Here is a 25,919-nt window from a genome sequence, read left to right as displayed (position 1 = left end):
GTGCCGCCGCTGCTACGAGCTCTCCATGAGAACCCAATCCACCACCACATTTGCGGCACATCATCAATTCGTCCAAAAAAAGGCTGTCCGCCATGGGCCATGGGCCATGGCCCCATGTGCTCTGTGGTACGGCCTAGCGTGGCGAGTCCAGTGAGGACTGCTTTATCACGAGTCACTGTCTATCCTGGTCCTCCAACCCCTACTGTACGCGTCAATCTAATAGCAGCAAAAAATCAGAGTGACACAAAGGGCCACTGGTTCAGTGGTTGGGTTGTCCAGTAAAACGCTACTTAAAACGTAGTGATCGTATCTTTTTCTATAAATTTTTCAGAACTTTCAACGTACACGCACGCGTACACATTTTCCGCGTACTGGAGGTGTCCTCTTCTTTGTGTGTGTACGGACGCGCATGTGTGTGTGCGTGTGGTGTGAGTGTGGAATATGTAGAGTGTGTGCGTTCAAGTTATACCCATAAAAAAAATTAGAGTGTGAGCCCCACGGTCCACCGAAAGTGGGAAGGGGGCAGCTGATTGCAATCAGATCATGGTTAGTGCAATTAGATCATGTTTAGTACAATCAGATCATCGCTTCCTTGCTGTGACAGTGGGTGGGTTTTTGCCTTTGTCCACTGCTGGAGAGGTCATGGATCGGAGGTGAAGCGTGCGAGGTGGTGCTGCACATGCCATGTGCATGCCTAGTAGGAGTGCTTTTATCACGGCAGGTTTCTTCAAAGCCACTGTGTATCCCAGTACTGCTCCCTCGGTCCCTAAACGTTAGTCACCATAATTTACGCGTCGATAACTTTGACTCGATTTATAGAAAAAACATACAATATTTTTATCTCTAAATAAATTTATTAAAAAACTAGATTCAAATATCTATCAATGATACTAATTATGTATCATAAATATTAATATTTTTTAATATATATTTATTCAAAGTTATTTCTCGTAAAAAAAACGACGGACATTTAGGGACGGAGAGAGCTCGACGCACAGGCTCCTCGATGACAAAAACCAGAGTGTGGGCCCCCCGGAGGGGAGTGAGGGCCACTGGAGCTCCGGCACGCTGCAATCTGATAGTATTTAGGGAGTAGCATTTGATTGATGAGTACTAATAAAAACGAGATTCATCATACCTAACACAGGTGACATGTTTATCATCACTGGACCAAAAGTAAATTGATTGATTGCTCTAACGACCAAATAAAATACTAGATGTAACCATTAGCGGAGCCAAGATGAGCACCTCGGGGGGGGCTAATCAATAGAGATTTAGAACAAACGTCGAAGATTAACGGTGAAATCACGGTTTTGCTACAGTAATTATAAAGGAAATTCACCCTCACGGGGGGGGCTGCTGCCCCCCTAGCCCCCCCCGTGGATCCGCCAATGGATGTAACTGATTGCTAACGTACAAGTTAATAATTTAGAACATTTTTGATACAAGAGGTAATTACTCAGGCGGCCGGGTGACCGGGGCCGCGGGCGTCTCAGGCCGGCGTACGAGCAGGCCTCAGGCGGTGCGCAGCCAGGAGATCACCCATGAGAAGCGGGGGCTCTGGGGTGCTAGGGTTAGGCCACCGGCGACTTGCTGTGGGGACCCAGAGTCCCAGACGGCGTGGGCGGCCTCCAGGCGGGCGAGCGAGTGGGCGTCAGGCAGTGCGCCACTGGCAGATCACCCCATGCGAAGACAACCGGGGATAGGGGGGGGGGGGGGGGCTAGGGTTAGGGTACCGGTGAAAACTAGAAAAATAGGACTCTAAAAAGTAAAGGAAAGACACTCAATCAAGCATAGACACCATAATTTAGATGCTAGTGGTAGAGATGCTGTAACAAAGTGACAATGCCCACCCCAGCACCTCCCTAGGGTGAGAACGCAGGACGAAACTGGCCATGACTCGAGAGAGAACGGATGGGCACAGCACAGTCCAGGTCCATGCATGGATGGAAATGAGGAGGTTGCTTCCTTACTGGTACAGTGATATCAGGCACTGTGCACGTCATCATCAAATCAAATTCATCCAACAAAAACCAAACCAAACCAAAAAGAGCAAGACACCTATGGTGACTTCATCAATCTCGAGGATTTTCTGGCTCAGTCTTTGAAGATGATCATAAGGGCGTTCATAGGGGTGGATGTGCGTGCGTTGTTGGTGTCTGTGTTGTACTGTTTAATTCGAAAAAGAAAAGCAGAAGAGCTAATAGTTAGGCTAATCTTTTAGCCAAAAAACACGCACAAAAATAAAAGAAAGCTAGAATTTTGTATTTGTTTTTATTTTTTTTCTTTTTAAAAGTCTTTAACTGATTGTTATAACTAACCGTAGCCAAGCTCCAAACAAGAAGATCGGATTCTAAGGTGGTGCACGCTGGATGCACAACACAGCTCAATGCCGCCGCTGCTACGAGCTCTCCATGAGAACCCAATCCCCCACCACATTTGCGCCACATCATCAATTCGTCCAAAAAAAAAGGTTGTCCGCCATGGGCCATGGGCCCATGTGCTCTGTGGTACGGCCTAGCGTGGCCAGTCCAGTGAGGACTGCTTTATCACGAGTCACTGTCTATCTTAGTGCTCCTACCCCTACTGATCGCACCAGTCTAATAGTAGCAAAAAATCAGAGTGTGGCACAAAGGGCTACTGGTTCAGTGGTAGGGTTGTCCAGTAAAACGCTACTTAGAACGTAGTGATTGCATCTTTTTCTATAAATTTTTTAGAATTTTCAAGGTACACGCACGCGTACGCGTTTTCTGCGCACGGGAGGCGTCCACTTCTTTGTGTGTATGGATGCGCACGCGTATGTGCGTGTGGTGCGAGGGTAGAATATGTAGAGTGTGTGCGTTCAAGTTATACTGATAAAAAAAATTAGAGTGTGAGCCCCACGGCCCACCCAAAGTGGGAAGGGGGCAGCTGATTGCAATCAGATCATGTTTAGTAGAATCAGATCATCGCTTCCTTGCTGTGACAGTGGGTGGGTTTTTGCCTTTGTCCACTCCTGGAGAGGTCATGGATCGGAGGTGAAGCGTGCGAGGTGGTGCTGCACACGCCATGTGCATGCCTAGTAGAAGTGCTTTTATCACGACAGGTTTCTTCAAAGTCACTGTGTATCTCAGTACTGCTCCCTCCGTCCCTAAATGTTAATCATCACGATTTACGTGTTGATAACTTTGACTCGATTTATAGAAAATACGTACAACATATTTCTATCTCTAAATAAATTTATTAAAAAATTATATTCTAATATCTATCCAATGATACTAATTATGTATCATAAATATTAATATTTTTTTAATATATATTTAGTCAAAGTTATTTTTCGGGAAATGAAAACGACAGACATTTAAGTACGGAGGGAGCACGACGCACAGGCTCCTCGATGACAAAAACCAGAGTGTGGGCCCCCGGGAGGGGAGTGAGGGCCACTGGAGCTCCGTGAATGGCACGCTGCAATCAGATAATATTTAGGGAGTAGCATTTGATTGATGAGTACTAATAAAAACGAGATTCATCGTACCTAACACAGGTGACATGTTTATCATCACTGGACCAAAAGTAAATTGATTGATTGCTCTAACGCCCAAATAAAATACTAGATGTAACTGATTGCTAACGAGTACAAGTTAATATTTTAGAATACAAGAGGTAATTACTCACGTGGCCGGGTGACCGGGGCCGCGGGCATCTCAAGCAGGCGTGTGAGCGGGCCTCAGGCGGTGCGCAGCCAGGAGATCACCCATTAGAAGCGGGGGCTCTGTGGTGCTAGGGTTAGGCCACCAGCGACTTGCTATGGGGACCCAGAGTCCCAGACGGCGTGGGCGGCCTCCAGGCGGGCGAGTGAGCGGGCCTCAGGCGGTGCGCCGCTGGCAGATCACCCCATGAGACGACAACCGGGGATCAGGGGGGGGGGGGGGGCTTGGGTTAGGCTACCGGTGACCTGTTGTGCGGACCGAGTCCTAGACGGCGCGGGCGTCCCCTAGGCTTCGCGCGTCGCGTCCCTAGGCGGGTGCGCGGGTAGGCCTTATGCGGCGACTTGTGGTGTTACCTCACTTGAAGCGTATAAAGATGGCAGCAGTAGAGGTTCGCAGCGATAGTACAGTAGGGGTGGCGGCGACTTGACGACTTCCACTTACCGAATCTAGCCGTTTCAGGATAGGATGTAGGGGAGCAGGGATATGTGAGGTCATAGTTTCTTTTTTCCTTTTGTGTTGTGTGTTCTCCTCTTTGGCCCTATTCGCTTGTCTTATAATCCATACTTTTCGGCTTGTCTTTTCAGCTGGAATAGTGTTTTTCTCTCACAACAAATCAGCCAGAATAGTGTTTCATCTTGTTTTTTCAGCGAAGCGAACGAAGCCTTTGTTGAGACGTGAGAATAAGTGCTCTTGTATCTTTTGGTTGTGTATATCCTTTGTGCATATAGAGGCCAGGTTATTGAATCCATTATCTAAAAAAATAGCTAAAATTATATCTCCATATCTAAATAGAAGAGCTAATAGGAATGTTAATATTTTAGCTAGGTCTTTGACTAGTTATTAACCGATTATAACCAATCTCCAAAGCGGAGTCTGACTACACAACAGAGCTCAATATCGCCGCTGCTGGGAACTCTCCATGAGAAACCAATCCACCACCACGTCATTGCCCCGGACGGATCGCCTTGCATTGGTGCGGCACCTCGTCAAATCGTCCGACAAACCAAAGGCTGCCCCCCATGGGCCATGGGCCATAGCCCCATGTGCCCCGTGGTACGGCCTAGCGTGGCTGTGTCCAGCGACGACTGCTTTTATCATGAGTAAGGGTGTTGCACTTCATTTTGTAAAAATTTTCAAGATTCTCCGTCACATCGAATCTTTGGACGCATGCATTAAGCATTAAATATAAATAAAAAATAAATCTAATTACACAGTTTAGACGAAATCCACGAGACGAATCTTTTAAGCCTAATTAGAATATAATTGGATACTAATTATCAAATAACAATGAAAATGCTACAATATTATTTTACCAAATTTTTGGTCATCTAAACTGGCCTTCAATGTGATCCTGCAACGCACCAGTCTTATGGCTGACAGAAATCAGAGTGTGAGCCCCCACCGTCCACAGAAAGTGGAGCGCATTTAGGCCTTGTTTAGTTTCAATCAAAAATTCTAAAAAGTGCTACAGTATTTATCACATCGAATGTTTGCGGTCTGTGTATAGAGCATTAAATATAGATAAAAAAAACTAATTACACAGTTTGGTGGGAAATTACGAGACGAACGTTTTAAGCCTAATTAGTCCATGTTTGAACACTATTTGACAAATAAAAATGAAAGTGCTACAGGAGCCCAAAATCCAAACATCCCCCAACTAAACAAGGCCTTATACATGGGTCTCACGGCTGATTGAAATCAGATGGTATTTAATATACTACTATCATTTGATGAGTAATGAAAGCAAATTTATCACCATTCGACCAAAAATAAATTTGATCACAAGTGTGCTCCAGCGACCAAATAAAATACTAGTCACAAATTAACGTACAAGTTAATATAATACTGTTTGTTACAAAAAGTCACACGCGCTGTACATATATATGCTACCAACGTGGATAGATAGAGCCATATATATAGGGCATAGAGGTGATCAAAGTTATTTCACCTCATGGATTTGGAACGGAGGAAGTAATAATTAGGAGACCATGCATGCAAGGACCAAACAAAAAAATGAACGGACCAAAAAAAGACACAAATTTTATCTTTTTATTATTAATTAGGTATACATATGTATAGGCATAGAGTTAGTTTGAAGTGGTGAAATTAAGTACTGCTCTCTCTATTCAAAATTACCAGACCTCTCGGTTTTTTTTAGAAAGGAGGGAGTACATTTAGAATCTTTCTAGGGGGTATGACTCTTTTTAGTCCTAATTAAGCACCACCACTGTACTTAAGATCAGCAGAATCATATTCCCGTTAAGTCCAATGTGCTGGTCCGCATCTAAATTAGTTTACTAGCGACACATCACAGATGCAGCAGAGCTGTTGTTTTTTCTCTTGTGTGCAACTTCCTGGACTCTGCGTGACACACACACGTTAATCAAGCAATTAATGGAAAGCTCACCTTTTCTCTTGTCGTCAATTGGAAAAGTTGTCTGCCAGCTCTCTGGTTATTTTAAATTGTCTTGGCCCGCGGGCTCTTCAACTTGCTCCCATCTCAAGAACACAGAACGGTAATATATACATTTCTCTTTTAATTAATTGGGAGCCACCATTGCGAGGGGCGTGAAGATCCAGCTGCTGCACGCGCAGCTTCCTCCCTGCTACAGAGCTCAGACCAAGAACAGGCGGTGAATTTGGGTGAGCCCACCTTGCTTCCAACACCAAAATATCTGCCCCGCTTACCACTAATGCAAGCTGCTGCGTGCAGGCGCCACCCACACCCATCGAGCTTGCAGGCATGGAGCTGGTTTCCGCGAAACCCTCAGGTAGCACTAGTACATGAGAGGATTCGGGCGAGGACAGGATTACGATAGTTGGAGGAGTTCGTTACGGTATTCTTCGTACCTTCTTCTCTCCTCACACTTGGCTAATATATATCCCTCTTATACGGGCCTTGCCCGGATACGCGCACGCAGACACAGCTCACAGCCACTCCGCACTGCTCACACGCGTGTTGGGCTTCCCAACTCGACCCGACCTGCGTGGCCCGTTGGCCGGCTCCTCTTGTGGGCTTGGGCTTGGGCTTTGTAACATGGTAGTGGCATGGTTCACTACTACAAAAACAATTTGTAGCAACGCATTCCTTTCTTTATAGGGGCGGCTCTATATTGAGCTGCCTCTATAAATGGTTGTCAAATGAGCTGTCCTTACAAATGGATTTGTAGGGGTGGCTGGTGTTATCAGCCACCCCCTATAAATGGCCCGATTTGTAGGGGCGGCTCTATATTAAAGTGCCTCTACAAATAGACGCCGAGTATTAAAAATTAAGCACTAAAATTCAAATTTTGTAAACGACCTTGGATGGAGAAACAACCAAAATGAAAGTTGTAGATCTCGAAAAGTTATGAAACTTTGTAGTTGACAACTTTTTGATTTGAAATCATCTTGTCAAGGAAAACTACGTTTGAATTTCTAAAAATTTAAAATTTGAATTTTTAAACGACCTCGGATGGACAAACAGTAAAAATAAAAGTTGTAGATCTTGAAAAGTTATGAAACTTTGTAGTTGATAACTTTCTCATTTGAAATCATCTTGTCATGGAAAACTACGTTCGAATTTCTTAAATTTGAAATTCAAATTTTATAAGTGACATCGGATGGAGAAACTACCAAAATAAAAGTTGTAGATCTCGAAAAGTTATAAAACTTTGTAGTTGACAACTTTTTCATTTAAATTAGTTTAGGGCCTCAAATAATCAATTTATGCTCAGTTTTGTATAATATGTGGGGAACCAAAATGGGATGTAGACACAAGTGATCATGAGGTGCAGTGGTAGAGGAGTTTACGCGTGAGCGAGAGGTTGCGTGTTCGAAACCCGGCCAACGCAAGTGTGCAAAAATCGTGAAAAAATGCTACAACGGTAGAGCGAGGGTGTGTTTGGCTACCGGTGGCGACCTCCTTAGATTAAAAAAAATTGCTATTTTTTTTGCCCCTTTTTTCGTGATTTCTGAAAATTGATTTCGAGATTTCTGAAAATTAATTTGTATGGACGGCTCAATATCTCACCCCTACAAATCAATTTGTAGAAAACGTCTGAGAACCGCCTCTATAAATTAGCGATTTGTAGCCACCCCTTCATAGGGGCGGCCGGCAAAACCGCTCCTCCAGATATTATCGGCCGCCCCAAGAAAAGTTTTTCTACCTAGTGGTTCCGAGTGGTGGTGCCCATGGTTGTTGCACCACTACCGTCCTGATGGACCGTACTTTTTTCCGCTTCTCGATGACACAGGAAATAAATTTTATGCACGCGTGATGTAGATGAGCTGCCATGTAGCACATCATCACTGCCGTTGATGCAACCTGATGGACGCTCGGCTGGGTCCTTCGCAGCGTAGCTGGTCAATGGTGGCGCCTAGTGTTTTCGGTCATCACAACTGCATCTGGTTTGGACGGCGGTACTGATGAGCTGGTTTGTACCTAAATTAAACCGGCGGAAAAAAACTGTGGTCACCTCCAGCCCGAGAAAAAATACGACATCTATCGGGAGCCGGCCCAGAGTAGTTTACTACAGACACATCAAACACGAAGCAGCAGAGCTGTTTTTCTTTTCTCTCTTGTGTGTAACTTCCTAGCTCTGCGTGACACACACACACGTTAATCAAGCAATTGAAAAATGAAAAGCTCACCTTTTCTCTTGTCGTCAACTGGAAACGTTTCCTGCCTGCTCTCTCTCTCTCTCTCTCTGGTAATTAGTATTTTTAATTGTCTTGGCCCGCGGGCTTTTCAGCTTGCTCCAATCTCAAGAACATGGAACAGTAATTGTATACGTTTCTCTTTTAATTAATTTGAAGCCACCATTGCCAGGGGCATGAAGATCCAGCTGCTGCGCGGCTCCAGCTACAGGGCTCAGACCAAGAACAGGCGGTGAATCTGGGTGAGCCCACCTTCACCTTGTTTTTCCAACACAAAAATCAGCCCCGCTTACTAGTTACCACTACCACTAATGCAAGCTGCTGCGTGCAGGCGCCACCCACACCCATCGAGATTGCAGGCATGGAGCTGGTGGCGGGGGCGATGGGGAGCCTGCTCCCCAAGCTGGGCGAGCTGCTCAAGGAGGAGTACGGCCTGCAAAAGGGCGTGAAGAAGAAGATCGAGTCTCTCTCACGGGAGCTCAGGGTGGTGCACGCCGTCCTCCGCAAGATCGGCGATGTTCCACCGGACCAGCTCGACGAGCTGGTCAGGCTCTGGGCGAGTGAAGTCAGGGAGGCATCCTACGATATGGAAGACATCGTCGACGCATTCCTGGTGCGCGTTGAAGACCCTAATGAGGCTACTGAGCCACACATGCTCCTGCGCCTCCTGAAAAGGGTGGGCAGGCTGGTCAAGAAGAGCAAGGCTCGCCACAAGATCTCTAGCCTAATAGATGACATCAAAGAGAAGCTTGAGGAGGTGGCAACAAGGCGAGGCAGGTACACACTTGACAGCATTGTCGCCAGCCCTGTAGCTGCAAACACCATCGACCCTCGCATCCTGAATCTATACAAAAGGGCGACCGAGCTTGTTGGCATTGACGGACCAAGGGATGAGCTCATAAATATGTTGTCCCTAGGGGATGGCGACGTGGATCTGTCTAGTACTACAAAGATGAAGATCCTCTCTGTCGTTGGATTTGGAGGGCTAGGCAAGACCACTCTTGCCAAAGCTGTCTATGACCACCTCAAACTACGCTTCAAGTGCCGGGCTTTTGTTCCAGTGGGTCAGAATCCTGACATCAAGAAAGTCTTTGGAGACATTCTCATAGCCCTTGATGAGCAAACCTACACTCGTCCCAAATTAATGGGTTTGGATGAAAATCAGCTCATGGGCAAACTCAACGAATTCGTCAAGGAAAAGAGGTACGAGCTAATATGATCGCCGATTCATTAATCATTGCTACACATCACTGGCTCACTGCTAAAAAATAATTATAGCCGCTTTTAAATTATGTAGCTGCACAATTATTGGTTCTTTATATCTTATTTAGTTTAATAAAGGAAAGTGATGAAAGGAACATAACGAAATGGTGATATACGAATAAAAAAACTATAAATGATGTCTCGTATATTTATTTACCATTTCTTGCACTGTCTTGTGAATATGTAGGTGTTTGATTGTTATTGATGACATATGGGACAAGAAGACCTGGAAATTAGTCAGATGTGCTCTGCAAGAAAGTAATTGTGGAAATAGACTTGTGATCACTACACGCATTTCTGAAGTTGCCGCAGATGCTGATGAAGCTTACAAAATACAACCACTTTCTCATGATAACTCTAAAAAATTATTGTACGCAAGAATAGTTGACGGTGAAGGGAAGTATTTCGATAGTCTTTCGGCTGAGACATGTGAAAGAATTTTAAAGAAATGTGACGGCGTGCCACTTGCTATCATTACAATAGCCAGTTTGTTGGCTAGTAAACCAGGAGAGGACTGGTCTGAGGTCTACAACTCAATTGGTTTTGGGCGTAAAGGCAATGATGATGTAGATAATACCAGAAGGATATTGTCTTTTAGCTACTACGATCTGCCTTCACATCTAAAGGCTTGCTTATTGTATCTAAGCATATTTCCGGAAGATCGTATCATAGAGAAAAATAGTTTGATTTGGAAGTGGATAGCTGAAGGTTTCATCTCTGAGGAACAAGCAGCAGCAGCTGGGGTAGGATTATTTGAGCTCGGGGAGAGGTACTTTAATGAATTGATAAATAGAAACATGATCCAGGCACAGGAGAGAAGACATGAAGGGTACGTTGATGCCTGCTCGGTTCATGATATGGTTCTTGATCTGATACATCAATTGTCAAGTGAAGTAAATTTTGTCACTGTATTGAATGGTTGTGAGCGACAGAAACTTCAGCGGAGCATTTCTCGCAGGTTAGCCCTACAGTGTGTTGAAGAGCACAGCGTTAGTCAGCTGGCTAATGTAGCTGTGGAGAAAGTGAGATCCATCTTTGCCAGTGGGTGGAATTTTGGTGCATTGTGTTCGCGCCTCCCATCTTTACGTGTAGTAGAACTGGTAGAATGTCCTGTTTTCAACAAAGACCGCGACAAAGATGTGTTGGATCATCTTGGGAGTTTACTTCACTTGAGGTACCTCAGAGTAGGGAGTAGCTTTATCACTGAGCTTCCTAGGGAGGTAAGATATCTGAGGTTTCTGCAAACACTGGATTTACGGAACAACTGGATGAAGGAGCTGCCCGAGGAGGTGGGACTTCTGACGCAACTTGTCTGCCTACGATGTAGTTGCAACACAAGAGTGCCGGCTGGTTTGATCGGTAAGCTGACATCATTGCAAGAGCTGTGTGTACGGTGTGAAAAAGATGATACAATGCAGTTTGTGAATGAGCTAGGTCTGCTGAGGGAACTGAGGGTGCTCCAGGCTAATATTTGTGCTAGGATCAGTGAGAGCATCGGGAGTGCTTTGCTGGACTCCCTGGGCCATCTGCACAATATCCAGGAACTTCAGATTTCGGGCATACGTACACGTAAGAACTGGCACTGGCAGAGCGTCAATGCAGGATCGGTCTCCTATCGGCATCTCCGTTTCCTGCATTTGGATCGCTTGGTGTTCTCTGCACTGCCGGCGTGGATTAACTCGTCGCTTTCTCCAAACCTATGCTATCTGGATCTGCTAGTGGTAGCTGTGGAAGACCAGGACATGGAAACCCTTGCCAAGTTGCCCGAGCTTAGTTGCCTCATACTGCATTTGACTGGCACCAAATTAGTTAGCATAAAGCTTCGTGCTGAAGGTGTTGGCTACTTCCGCAAGTTGAGATTCTTAAAGATACTCGGTTCATTTATCAGGTTTGATGTGCGCGGCAGCGAGTGCAACAGCAGCAGGGTACCATCTAATAATACTATCATGCCAGGTCTTGAATCCCTTGAGTTTGGTGTCCATGTGCGGTCCCTAAAAGACGAGAAGCTGCAGCTTGGTTTTGACAAGATGCTTGGCTTCCAGAACCTCGGAACAAGTTCGCTCCAGCGAGTCAAAGCCGAAGTGAACTGTGAAGGTGCCCGTACTCCGGATGTGGAGGAAGCGGAGGCTGCGTTGGAGCACGCGGCCGCAGTCCATCCAAAACATCCCACCCTTCGAATCATCAGGGTAGGGGAAGAATATATGATCTCACGCTACCAAGAGGTATGATGAACTGATCATGCATGCACATTTGAACTTGCTTTCAAAATTCAAATGCTACTGGCTCTGATTTACTATTGCTAGCTTCCTATCTATCCTGTCTTTCTATCTGTATAATGGTCACAATAAAATGTTTATCTCATACATCCTCTCCTTTGAATTATTATTAGTCCTAGCTCAATCGGGTTCTCCTACACAGTGTTCCGGGCAAGGGCAACATAGATTATCTAAATAAATAGTTACTCCGTATTAAGTAAGGGTGGGTGGGCTGTGATAGTTAACGTAAAAATATCCCGATTGCCTTGTTCTCACTTGCATGCATGTAGGGCCTATTTGTTTTTGGCTCAGATTCATTCTGAACACCAGCGGCTGGATCTACTGCCTATAGCTCGGATTCCGATCCAAACACGCAGGATTGCAGTGGCCATGCATGCATGTCACCGAGTTGGCCGTGTTGTCTCACAAATGCCATAGTCTGCCAACCGGTTGGCCGTGTTTGCGTGGCTCAAGGCAGATTCATTCATAACATTATGAATTGTGGTGTCTAACTACTGAAGGAATGTAATTAGAAATGCAAGGAAAAGCACTCAGTTTTGGAATGTGTATGTTGTACATGTTTCTATGATGACGACAGGGAATTCATGAGTGGCCAGCCGAGTGTGCACGTGCTTTTTTTTTTCTTTTTCCTCGCAGTTCAATATATTTGTATTTATTTGCTAACCGTACTGAACAAATGCTAGGCATGCATGGAAATGAGCAAAGCCCCTGAGTTAGTAACCAAGGCCTGGAAGTTGGCGGACATCGTTGGCTCAGGACAAATTCAAATACTGCGTATGCCAGATCCGACCGCATCTTCAAGCAAAGTATGTTCAGCAACGTTTGCATGTACATCTTCCATTTAAATTAATGCAAGGAATATCACACATCAGTATCTGTTCGTGTGCTTATGATTTTCATGACATAGCACAAACCGAACAATTCGGTAGAATTTAAGACTGTTATGGTCATATTCAGAGTAGTATATAATTATGATATATTAGCATTGTGTTTTATTTGTTTTCTTTGTAGGTTATGCACTTGTTGTACACAGATAATGGGCTGGCACTTTTGGCTCTCAGCTCCAATGCTGTTCATAAGCTGTGGAGATGGGAGCACAGGGACAAGAATCCACGTGGCAAGGTTAGATAGGACCACTAGCTTAAGATTTCAACATTGTAGTTTTGTTTGTTGTTTTCTAAAAACCATCCATCATTACTTTTCGTTAGTCATCCAAATCTGTTCCACCTGTACTATGGCAACCGGAAAATGACATTCCAATGACAAACGACACCATTGATGGCAATGACCCTAAAGAAGCAACAGCCTGCATTGCACTATCCAAAAATAACAAGTATCTAATTTCTGCTTCTGGTGGCAAAGTCTCATCGTTCAACATGATGACATTCAAGGTATGTCTTCTTCAGTTGTCTATAACGATTAGTAGTTAATTCCATGATTTATCTCTTACAAATCATGCATGACAACTTCCGTAAAATAATTTTTATTTCATAGTTGCACCATGGCCTTTCTTTGGCTTCACTGATCTTGTGCAATCTCTCATATATAGGTCATGACTACTTTCATGGCACCTCCACCTGCTGCAACTTTCCTTGCATTCTACCCGTTAGACAATAACATCATAGCTATTGGAATGGAGGACTCTTCACTTCAAATCTACTATGTTCATACACGCACAGTGAGTATTAAACGTGAATCTATCATCCCCTGTTTCCATGAATCTCAGAGTATTGGCAAAACTCATTATATATGGTTCTCACTAGAAATGCAGTAATGTACCAATTGTAAAATAATGTGCTCTCGTTTCAGACTATATATCCCCTCATGTTTTACTTATGTATTAGGATCATGAGATTGTAAATGTTGTTTTACATATGATCTTTTTGACAAAACAAATTATGTACTTTTTGCGGGCTTTGAGCAGATACCACAAGGTACACATATTACATAGCAACTTTGTGGTAGCTCCCGTCAACAATATGAAGAGTAGTAAGTACCTCGTGGTATATGACCCAAAAAACCTTCATAAACCATACATATGTATTTAGCTCGACATTTAAAAATTTGACAATTTTTAACGAGAATGGATTCTTCCTATGTGGAACATTATGCTTAGTGTACTAATTACCGTTTAGCTTATATTGAACATCGACGTGCCAAAATATCAACTTATCTTAATCGAATTGCACAGGTTAAACATGTGCGCACAGGTCATCACAAAAAGATAACAGGACTAGCATTTTCGCAATCAATGGAGGTGCTTGTATCTTCAGGTGCTGATGCTCAGGTGTGAATTCTAATATATATCAAAATTAGGACTAGCGATTATGTTTTTTCTTATAAATTTAAGGGATACTGAATTAAATACAGTCAAATGTTATGTGTCGATGTTTTGTGAACCGACCAGTAAATTTAGTGTCGCTCAGCTCTAGGAATCGATGGAAGCTCTCAAGACATGGGGAGATTATATTGTTTCAGGTCGGAGCCCTACGGTCTCAGAGGGGTTCGAGTTTGTGTTTCTCGGTTCAAGTGCTCAGTTGACTTACAATGGGGGTGCTCGTAAGCGTGGGTTTAGAAGTGAGAGGACTCGAGAAAATAGATCGATCCCTCCAGAGCCATAGAGAGTGTTTCCTTTTTTCCGTCCGCTAGAATGAAGGCCCGGTTCCCTTATGCTTCCGGGGGCCGAGTGACAATTGAAAGGAAAGGGTTCCCACGACCCGAGTGGTCGAGAGCTCGAGGGGAGGGCGGCGGTAGATGAACCCGGTCCGTGGGCCCTCTGCATCTTGTCCTAGCTTCTGTTGCATGCTCGGATGTCGTCACGGATTCCTGTTCTCCACGTCGAGGTATGGTGCGCCATAGCGGCACAGTGCGGGTCGTGGCTGGTATTGTGCGCCATAGCGGCGTAGTGCGGGTCGTGGCTGTCCTCTTGTTGTCCTATGGGATGTGGGCACATAGTGCGAGTCATGGCCTTCGTCCTTGCGCCTACTGCCCCCGGGGGGCGTCGTGCGCTAGTTTGAGTCTATGGCTGTCGTCCTCTGCTGACCGGCCGCCCTCCTGATCATAAAGGGGGCGGTGTGGATTCATCCCACACACGGGTAGTCGGGGGTCAACTTGTTTGTCCGGTTCTGAGGAGTCAAGTCCCTAGACATGAGACCCGTGCTCTGTGGCGAGCCCACCTGCCCATCGAGTCATATAGTGTTTGAGCGATTCCGTGCCTTATCCTGACATTGCCTGGCCATGGAGTGGCCTTTTGAATTGGTGGGGGGAGCAGTCTGAGGGATGATGCCTCACCCCAAGACCCTGCGGTCCGAAGGGTGGTCGATGAATCCTAAGGCCCCACGGTCCGTTGGGTGGTCGTCACCCTTTTGGTCTAAGTGGGTGTGCGGTGCGTGCACGTCTCGTTGTGGCAGGCACATTGAATGCGCCAACCTCCCCTAGTCTTATCCGTTGGCGGTCAGCCTAGTCCCGGGGTGGTCGAGGTTGTGCCTCGTATCCCGACCTGACTGCCTGGTTGGGTGGAGCGAGTGGTCGAGGCGCTACGCGAATGATGGGCCATGGCCTACTGGGCCACGAAGTGCGCTTTCCTCCGGCGTAAGCCGCGTTGTAGGGTAACCGGGGTATGCTCCCCCAACATTATGTTAGTCGCATTTCATACCATCCATTAGTCCATTTTCTAAAATATATAAAGATCTATAAATACACTCCACTTTCTAAAAGGTATAAATATCTAAAAATACAGTATTGTTTCTTTCTAAATCATTCTTTTCTTGTTTTTTTTTGAAATGAAATGAAATTTGCAGCTATGTGTTTGGAGCATTGGTGGTTGGAAGAAGAAGAAATCAAGATACATCAAACATCCATCTAATGGTTCTGGTGCTTTAGTTGGTGATACAGTGGTGCAGTTTCACTATGATGGAACGCATCTTTTAGTAGTTCATGAGAGTCAGTTGGCAATCTATGATTGGCAATTGGAATGCTTGTGCTCGGTAAGTCATTCACAACATTTTCATAACAATATATTTGCATCTCTTAGTAATCATATGCAGTCTTGTATATTGAGTCGGAGTACTAACATATTACATGATTGATGCTTGTAGAATGCTCCTAATCGATGCATTATAATAAGCACATTACACACCGATATTTAACCTTCCATAACTTGACAATGCAGTGGTTCCCAAGAGATGCACCCCCTTCCCCAATTTCAAGTGCGGTATACTCACTTGGTTGTTTGTTGGTCTATGCTGGACTTCGTGATGGTGCAATTGGAATATTCGATGCAGAATCTCTTACGTTAAAGTGCAGGATAGCACCCTCTGCCTACATACCATCTTCAATATCCAGGTATGTGGAGTTTCAAGCAGTTCCTATTTTTTTTGTGAGTGGTAGTTTCAATTCTGGTAACCAACGTCTTGTTTCTGTTACCTCTCTTGTTCCCAGGGATGGTGAAACTGTCTATCCCACAGTTGTCGCTACGCATCCGTGGAAGCCAAACCAGATTGCAGTGGGCATGAGCGATGGTGCAGTTCTTGTGCTGGAGCCGTTGGATACAGACAACGTACAAGTGGGGAGCGACGTCACCTCAGAACAACGTCCATCCCGTGATGTCAGCAGTAGCAGACTCGGTTAAATATTTTGGCTTGGCCGCTAGATACATATTCAGTCAAGTGGAACTGATTTTTTATGCACCCATCTAGTTATGTGTACACCATCCATCGTCAGATCTCCTCAAGATCTATATATCTAAGACTAGTGTTTTCATGTCGTTGAGGACTTCCTTATTTTGTAATAAATATGCACGTTGCTAGTGGGTGAGACATTTCCCTCCCCATCTCTCTTCTTCTTTTTTTCAAAAAACATAATTGGATAGTGGGCATTGTATTTTCTTATCTTATTATATACAACAACCTTGGTACAATGCTGAGTATCAGCCTACCCAATTCTCTAGTCAAGTTGGCTTAGGTTGAATTGCAATTGCAATACTCTCGTTTTGTGAATTATGTGAGATTTCGACATGCATTGTAAAAACACGTTACTAGTGGAGAAAATTGTCCTTGGATATCGTGACGATATGCATACTAACTCCACTTGTAACGAGTTAGTTTGCATATCATGACTTACTACAATAATTATGAGAAAAGCATTCAGGTAAAGAAAAAATATAGAGGGTAATGAGAGTGACAAAATATTTTTTGTTACTAGGATCGTGCCTGTGCGTTGCTACGGGCAAAACAAACAGCGATAATGGCATACACTGTCTAACGCAGAAGTCAAATCATCATCAATAAAAAGAAACTGTTTATATTTCATTTCTAATTAATCCATCCCATCAAATTTTTTATTTGACCTAGATCCATTTGCAAAGGAAAATAAACATAACATATGCAGATAAGATGTCCTCGAAAAAATCTCTTGTATATTAATCAACATGTCAATTGTCTTGCATAGCCATTTTCACGCTTGGCAGGGACATCAGACTCCATGGGGTGTAAGAAGACTATCACAACTGCAGACGCCCTCTTTGCCGAGTGCTGGGGGCACTCGGCAAAGCCAGCCAAGCACTCGGCAAAGGCTTTGCTGAGTGCCGCACTCGGCAAAGGTCTCTCGGCAAAGATTTTATCGGCAAAAAATTCTTTGCCGAGTGCCAAAAATCGACACTCGGCAAAGTCTTTGCCGAGTGCCAAGCCCGCACTCGGCAAAAAAATAACTGCCGTCAACATTTGACGCCGACTTTGCCGAGTGCCTAGGGACTGGCACTCGGCAAACTTTGAATTTTTGCTGAGAGCCAGGGCTCAGCACTCGGCAAAGAAACAATTTTTTTTTAAAAATCTTTTTAAAAATAGTCTTTGCCGAGTGGTACCATCTGGCACTCGGCAAAATTGACCTCTTTGCTGAGTGTCAGGCTGTGGCACTCGGCAAAACTGGGGAAGTGGCTGTTTTTGCAGCATTTTTTCCAGCTTTGCCGAGTGCCACACCCCTGGCACTCGGCAAAGACTTTTTTGCCCAGTGTTGGCACTCGGCAAAGCTGGGAAATTTGCAAAAAAAATTTTGTTTGTTGCTTTCCTTCGAAAGCAAACACGCAAAACTCATATATAATACATGAGACAGCACACAGGCATTTAGCATCACACAAAACGCATACATAATCCATCACATACATCCATAATACATCACAAGCACATCCAACATCCATCACAAGCACATCCTCCTGTATAATCCATCACACGCACATCCAATGTGCAAATCCATGACAACATCTAAGAAGTCTTCATCCAACACAAGTCCTAGATCAAGAAAAGTCAATGAAACATGAAGGGGCACCACCTACTACCACTGATCCCAATGGGAGCCTGAAGGGGCACCTCCGTGCGGTGGTGGACCTGTCTAGCCGAGGTGTGTGTGCTGAGGCGAAGTCGTCGGGTTCGAACCCGACGACTGTTGCACAAAGGAGAATTGAATTCATTAGTATCTACACAAGCTAAAGGACTTGATCAACCATATATATATACTCACCGGAGTGCCTAGAGCCAGTGGAGTAGGAGGCACAACTAGAGCGAGCAGCGACTGGGGCACCACCACACCCGGGAGAGTGGTGCCGAGGCTCGACATGAATGAGAACATGTCCTCCATCCTCTACGCCTCGGCCGCCCTCTGGGCCCTCAGGACCTCCCACTCGGCCCTCTCGGCCTCCCTCTGGGCCCTCTCCCTCTCCCTCTCGACCCTCTCGGCCTCCCTCTCGGCCTCCATCCTCTCCACAGTGGCCTGCAATATTCAATCACCAACGTTTAAACAATGCAAATGCAAGGTACATGTGTAAAAGTAATGAACGGCGAATGAAATAGAACTAACCTGGAGTGCCGCCATCTGTTGCAGTGTGCTCGCCTGCCGAGGTCGAATGGGGACGGAGGAGCTCGTGCTCTGTGCTCGGATCTAGACGAGGTTGGGCACAGAGGTCGAGTCGACCATGTTGGAGGCCATCCAGTACCGGCCGTGCTGCTTCCCTCCTCCGAGCCTCATCACGAGGTCGGTATCAAGGGGCTGGGTGGCGGGGTCGAAGTCCTCCCCATGCCGCTCGCGGGCCGCCGAGGCGTAGTCGGTGAGCTTGCTGTGGACGCTCGTGTTGCTGTACGCCTCGGGCCCGTCCTTCGGGTTGTAGACGGTGTCCGGGGCTGTCGCCTTGCCCTTGTGTGCCATGGCGTACGCCATGAACTCGTTGCATTCCTGGCCATCATGCGACTGGGACTGTGAGGAAAACACAAAGACAATTAGAAGTAATGAGAATTGAGCGTTAGAACAAATAAATAAATAAGTGCGTAGCGTGTACCCAGGCCTGGGCGTACGAACTGAGGGGCCGGTTGCCTTGGTGGTGCGCCGACCCACCCATCTGCAGGCGGCACTCCCGACGGAGGGCGTGCCTCTCCCTCCACTCATCGGAGACCCACTTGTCCACGATGGCCGCCCAACAGTCTCTGTGCCTGGCGCACCAAGAAGGACACATCTGCATGCCATCCAGTATTGTATTAGAAATGTTAGAATATAAAATGAAGGCTACCTATTCTTCATGGAATGAGTCAGTAACAATGTTTTATAACTTACTGCGAGGTACTGCTCCCTGGTGAGTGTCATGGTCCTAGCCTCGCTCTTCCCCGGGTATCGACCAAGGATGTCGCACGAGTGGTTGATGTGGCACTGCAGCCTCGCCTCGTAGTATAGGTCCATGACTCGGCCCCTGCATGCCCTGTCTTGCACCTTCGTCACCCAGGCGGGGTCATGCCCCTCCTCCAATGTGAAGAAGTCCTGCATACAGACATCATGTGTCCTTTCATTATTTCAAGAACGTCTAATGATTTCATAGTATTGAGCAATGTAGTGTGATGTAGACTCACCCAGAACTCACGCCTGATCCGCTCCTGTACGGTGCCATACACGGCATCCACGACAGAGTTGAAGTGGTCCCACGTCCAGGGAGGCGACTCAACCTGGGCGTGGGTGACCAAACCAAGGTAGTGCAGGCGGATCAGGCCGCCGAGGATCCCATTGCACTGCCGATGATCACCCCCGGACACAAGTTCCCAGTTCCTATAGGAGTCAGTAAGAAGAATTGTTAGTCCGCAGTTCGATTTTCAGCATATGAACAAGAAGAGATGCAAAATGAACGGATACTTACTTGTCGCCCTTGGGATGAATCACCGGCCTCCTCTGAAACGGGATTGGCCGCATCGGGAGCTGCGAGGACCCGTGCAAGTACGGTGCCGATGAGGTGCTCGAAGTGGAACCCCCCGCCACCCCCCTAGAGGAAGTGTCACCCCCCGCCACCCCCCAGAGGAAGTGTCACCCCCTCCTGTTTGGGGGGCCAGCTGCTGGTCCTCGTCGTCAGTGGTCGTCGTCCGGTCCTCCTCGAGTGGGGGGCGGCAGACGACTACACCGCCCTCCTCGGACGGCCGCAGGGGCGGCGGGCCAGACGGCTCCTCGCCGACGCCTCCGCCTTCGCCTCCTAAGTCATCTTCGCGTAGAGCGAGTTGCAGGTCCGGGTCCGCCTTCCGCCCGACATTTTGTCGAGTGCCTGCAAATACAAAGAGTAAACCAGTTAGCACAATATAGACAAATATAGAGATGCAAAATGAACGAAACATAACTAGAAAATAATAATAATATAGTATTACATGAATTAGAAATAATCTTTAGGATCGACAGCGGCCGGATCATAAGTGTCGTCATCACTAGCAATATTGTCTAACATTTCTGCCTCATCTCCATCATTGTCATCAATGGCAACGCCAAACTGTAATCGCTCAAGCAGTGCTAAGTCTTTGGCATTTTGCACCTCTTCTCCATCGTCCTCATCTCCATCGTCCACATCAATGTCATTGTCTACTTCCATGCCCATCAGCGAAAACATGTCTATGTGAAACATGCCATCTAGCTCCTCGGGTTGATAGAACTCCCCTGTATATGTGTTTGGGTCAAAGTTGTAATCCTCGTCGTTTGGGACAGGCACTTTGCCATGCAGTGATACCAACTACGCAAGGTACCAACCCTCAAGAGTGGGATCTTTTTGGCACACCCATGGAAGATAATAAACTTGCGTGGCCTGTTGAGCCACAATATAGACATCGTCTCCTTGATAGAGGGAATCTTGTCGAATTTCAACTTGTCCAATCTCAGGGGCTCTTCTCATGACATTGGGATCGAACCAATGGCATTTGAATATGACTGGCTTATGACCTCCGCGAAGCTCAAAGTTGAGCTCGTATATTTCTTTGACTATGCCGTAGTAGTTGCGGTCATCGGTGCTGGGCGTACGAACTCCAGTATTCGTGGTTTTTTGATTGGGCCGACTGAGCTCGTGGCTTCTTGTGTGGAAGCGATAGCCATTCACATCATATACGGTGAATGACTTGACCCTATAGGGGAAGCCTTTGACAACCTGTTTCAACTCTTCATCCATTTCCGCATCCGTGCATGCCTGTAAGGTGAGGGCGGATAGATCATTACTCGCTCGTAGGAGCAAAGTGGGATGTCACAGATGGAACGATGTAAATTGGATGGTACCTTCTTTTCGAACCATGAAATGAAATCAGGCACACCACCTTTGAGAAGACTATCTTGTTCTTGAGGGGAAGGATCCCTATTTCCTGTCCAGTATGTATTCAGAAATTCCCTGAAAAAGCAAGAGACAAGGGGGTTGGATAGATAGACGATAGTGACGGCGTATGTAACAAGCTCATTGAGAACTTACTGCACATAAGGGTTCACTTCGTCAAGGTTCAACAACACATACAACATGATAGTGCGCCACTCATCATTCTGTAAGGTCTTGGTGCTCGAAGCGCTTGCCCTGCCAAGTTGACCTTTGAAAAGGCTGAGATTTGATGACCTCTCGTCGGTGTTGTAACGAGGGATTGGATTGTGCACGCTGGGAAGGCTATCCTTATAGTATGATGTTGTGAAGTTTGACACCTCCTCAAGAATGAATGCCTCTGCCATGGATGCCTCAATTCTGGCTTTATTTCTACACTTTTCCGAAGAACCTTTAGACATCTCTCGATTGGATAGCACCAACGGGCTTGCATGGGCCCCCCCATTCGTGCCTCGTGAGGCAGGTGCAAAATCAGATGCTGCATTGAGAGGAAGAAGCCGGGTGGGAAGATCTTCTCCATCTTACAGAGCAACACAGGTGCCACTTTCTCTAAGTCATCAATCACAGCCCGAGATAGCTCCTTGGCACAAAGCTGACGGAAGAAATAGCTCAACTCTGCCACGACGCGCCACACATGCTCGGGGACGAAACCTCTGGTCATCGCTGGAAGGAGCCGCTCAATCCATATGTGGAAGTCATGACTCTTCATCCCTAACACTCGGTAAGTGGACACGTTCACTCCCCTCCTCAAATTCGCCGCATACCCATCAGGGAACATTAACGACTGAACCCACTAACATACTTCCCTCCTTTGGTCCTTCTTCAAAACGAAATCGACCGAAGTCCTTTTCCATTTCTTGCTAAGCGCGGGAGTCTTCATCACTTGCTTTGGTCTATCGCATAGTGCTGCCAGGTCCACTCTTGCCTTAACATTGTCCTTTGACTTTTCTGTGTCCATGAGTGTTCCCCAAAGCGCCTCGGCGATATTCTTCTCTGTGTGCATTAAATCAATGTTGTGTGGAAGAAGAAGATCGTTGAAATAGGGAAGCCTAGTCAAGCCCGATTTATGAGTCCACATGTGGTACTGACCATATCCATCAAAACGACCTTTCTCTTTATCAACTTTGAGAGCCTCTATCTCAGCGCGGATCTCGGCAGCGGTCATCATCTGAGGTGCAGGATCGGTGACTTCAACACCTTTCGTGAAGTTCTTGATGTCTCGTCTGAATGGATGGTCAAGGGGGAGGAACTGACGATGTTGGTCGAACGAAGAAAACTTGCCACCACTCTTCAGCCAAGTGAACCTTACACCTGCCTTGCATATTAGGCATGGGAACTTCCCATGAACACACCACCCGCAGAATAGGCCATACGCCAGGAAGTCATGCAGGGAGTAGTGGTACCACATATGCATTGTGAAGTTTCTCTTTGTAGCTCGGTCGTATGTCAGTACCCTCTTTTCCCAAGCATCGATCAAATCATCGAACACAGGCTCCATGAACACACCCATATTGTTCCCCGGATGTCCAGGAATTATCAATGACAAAAATACGTTCTTGGGTTGAAAGATGACACCGGGGGGGGGGGGGGGGGAGATTCAGGGGTATCATGAACACGGGCCAACAAGTGTATGGGGCCGCGGACAATCCATATGGGTTGAACCCATCTGTTGCCAACGCTACACGTACATTGCGAGCCTCCTCAGCTTTAACACGATGTATGCCATCGAAATGGGTCCAGGCGTCGCCATCCGATGGGTGTACCATCTTGTCCGGATTGTACCTTTTGTCATTTTTGTGCCATGTCATCTGTTTCGCGGACTCCTCTGTCATGTACAGCCGTTGGATCCTCGGTATGAAAGGAAGGTACCGTAGGACCTTCGTAGGGATACTCAGCTGTTCCTTCTTGCCATCACTAGTGTCGACCTCCAGGTACCTAGAGGATTTGCACTTTGGACAATGCGTTGCTCCCTCGTGATCTTTCCTAAAAAGGATGCATCCATTCGGACAAGCATGGATTTGCTCATACGGCATCTTAAGTGCACGAAGAAGTTTCTGTGACTCGTATAAGTTCTTCGGCAGGATGTGATCCTCCGGAAGCAGGGATCCAAAAACTGCCAACATACCATCGAAGTTGTCCCGACTCATGCTAAACTACGACTTCAACCCCATGACGCGTCCAATTGCATCCAGCTGCGATACCGTTGTCTTTTCGTGCAAGGGCTTCTGCGCTGAAGACAGCATATCATAGAACGCCTTTGCGCTTTCCTCTGGCTTCTCCTCCAATCCTTCACCGAACCGTGCCTGCTGAATGTCATCCATCCAGTCTGCTACCCCGCCATCTCCATCATAATCCTTGAGACGCTGTCTCACCACCTCCTCTCTAATACGATCGGCTTCACCATGGTGGATCCAGCGGGTATAGTTTGCCGTGAATCCATACTTGATAAGATCTTCCCCCACGAGCCTCTTAATTTTTCTTTTCTTGTTGCCACATCTGCTGCACGGACACGGCATCCGGGCTGACCCTTTAGCAGCCTCGCCAAATGCATGCTCCAGGAAAGCATTGGTCTTGGTCATCCATTCTGGGGTCATACTTGCATGGCCCGTGTACATCCACTCACGGTTATCCATCCTCTGGCACATGCATATGTAAGCGAGTAATAAAAACTGCAGGTAAATCCACAAGGCGTTCCTACTATACATCTAATAGGTGAAGGATAGGTCCTAATCCCACCCGAGGATGCGTAGATGAGGTTGGCTTCCATGGTCCGCTCCTATCCAAGACAGAATTTCGGCAGCACCTCCCCGCTGTTCTCCCGATACACGTCCTGGCAGGGAGATTGTGTGTCAGGAGAACAACGAGGAGGTGGTGCCGAAACTCTGTCTCGGACAGGAGCGGGCCACGGAAACCAACCCATCTACGCATCCGCGGGCTGTCCAAAAAACGTGGACAATCCGAAACAGGTACGGAATTTGGTATGCAAAGATCTACATACCAACGACCGTATCTCTTTCGGACGGGAGACGCCTAACTGGGGTTACACGAGATACAAGTATGGAAGATGGGTTATACCTAGGGTGTCGGTGAGGTCAGGCTAGTGGGGTGGTGGCGAGTCGCTGCAGTGGCGAGGCGACGCGGTGCAGGCAGAACCGCAACGCCGATGAAGACGATCGGGGTCGCCGAGTGCCTCCCAACGGTCCTCGTCCTGCAAAGAAAAGGCAAATTGTTAGACTCCATTGAAAATTTCGGCAGCACCTCCCCTGCACGGAGAGGTTCCCAAAACCTGCAGAAAACATTGGCACGAAGGCCAACAACCACATGTATACCAAACATAGGCACGAAGGCCATCAATCACATACATACAACAATAACTACTACTAACACTAAAACTATGAACAACAACTACAACTACTACTGTCACTACGACTTACTAACTAATACTAACACTACTAATTAACTACTACTACTAACACTACTTCTTACTAACTAATACTAACATTAGGGCATACCTTGCCAGCGAGAATGCGAAGACCGAGGGCCGGCGACGACAACGGGGACGACCGCTACGGCGTGAGGGTCGACGAACTGAGGCGGCACCTTTCTTCTCCTCTTCTCCCCTTCTCCTTCTCTCCTCCCTTCTCTTTCTTCTTCTTCCTCCTCCCCTTCTTCTCCTTCCTCCTTTCCTTCCTCCTCTTCCTCCTACCTCCTCCTCCTTCCTACTGCGGGCGCGCGGGCGCGGCGGGCGCGGGGCCGAGGCGCGCGGGCGCACGGGCCGGGGAGCCAGCGGCTCCGGCGGCGGCAGCGCAGCGGCTACGGCGCGGCGGCGGGGCAGCTACGGCGCGCGTGTGTGTGCGTGTGTGGTGTGTGTGCGTGTGTCCGGTTTTTTTTTATATTTCAAACCTCTTTGCCGAGTGCCAGATCCGGGGCACTCGGCAAAGAAAGTATTTTGCCGAGTGCCCCCGATCTGGCACTCGGCGAAATAAAAAATTAAAAAAAAATCCTGTCCTGGCTTTGCCGAGTGCCAAACCTTGGCACTCGGCAAAATAATTTTTTTTTTGTTTTTTGCCACCATCTTTTTTTCTTAGATTTGTATTTGTACCATGAACAACATGTTCAAATTTGGCACAATTTTATTGCTGTTTGCTATATTTCTTCACTTTATTTCGTTTTTTTGCAGTTTTCCGGAAAATGTAGGTTTGAACTGCAGGTGCATCGAATAATAGTTTTGATCAATTCCAAAAATGTTATTCTTGTTTGTTAGTGTCAGTTTATGCTAAATCTAGGAACTGTCTCCAAATTTCGATCAACGTGCTCACGGGGCAACGTCGTGAACTTGCGTGCGAGTGGTTATTTAATTCTATAAAATTCAAACGAATCCCGAAAATCATGAAATTTGGTGAGATGTCGTGA

General features: G+C 46.5%; 1 protein-coding gene across 1 annotated transcript; it reads left to right on the top strand.

Moving 5' to 3' along the window:
- The first annotated feature begins 8,527 nt into the window (after window positions 1–8,527).
- Window positions 8,528–16,704, top strand: LOC136513106 (putative disease resistance RPP13-like protein 3). The gene is made up of 10 exons (XM_066507102.1): window positions 8,528–9,530; window positions 9,778–11,812; window positions 12,550–12,672; window positions 12,878–12,988; window positions 13,075–13,257; window positions 13,416–13,544; window positions 14,058–14,153; window positions 15,667–15,852; window positions 16,038–16,210; window positions 16,307–16,704. The coding sequence occupies exons 1-10, from the start codon at window positions 8,689–8,691 to the stop codon at window positions 16,494–16,496; spliced, it is 4,068 nt and encodes a 1,355-aa protein (XP_066363199.1). The 5' UTR covers window positions 8,528–8,688; the 3' UTR covers window positions 16,497–16,704.
- The last annotated feature ends 9,215 nt before the right edge of the window (window positions 16,705–25,919 follow it).

This window comes from Miscanthus floridulus, chromosome 16 (assembly GCF_019320115.1).
Source record: "Miscanthus floridulus cultivar M001 chromosome 16, ASM1932011v1, whole genome shotgun sequence".
NCBI lineage: Eukaryota > Viridiplantae > Streptophyta > Magnoliopsida > Poales > Poaceae > Miscanthus > Miscanthus floridulus.
This window is presented reverse-complemented; position numbering and strand designations above follow the sequence as displayed.

Bases quoted from the DNA above. Each gene is read 5' to 3' on its own strand.
- LOC136513106 (XM_066507102.1), top strand. From the start codon at position 8,689: ATGGAGCTGGTGGCGGGGGCGATGGGGAGCCTGCTCCCCAAGCTGGGC. The intron at 13,258-13,415 runs GTATGTCTTCTT...TCTCATATATAG, and splicing joins TCAACATGATGACATTCAAG to GTCATGACTACTTTCATGGC. The intron at 16,211-16,306 runs GTATGTGGAGTT...TCTTGTTCCCAG, and splicing joins ATACCATCTTCAATATCCAG to GGATGGTGAAACTGTCTATC.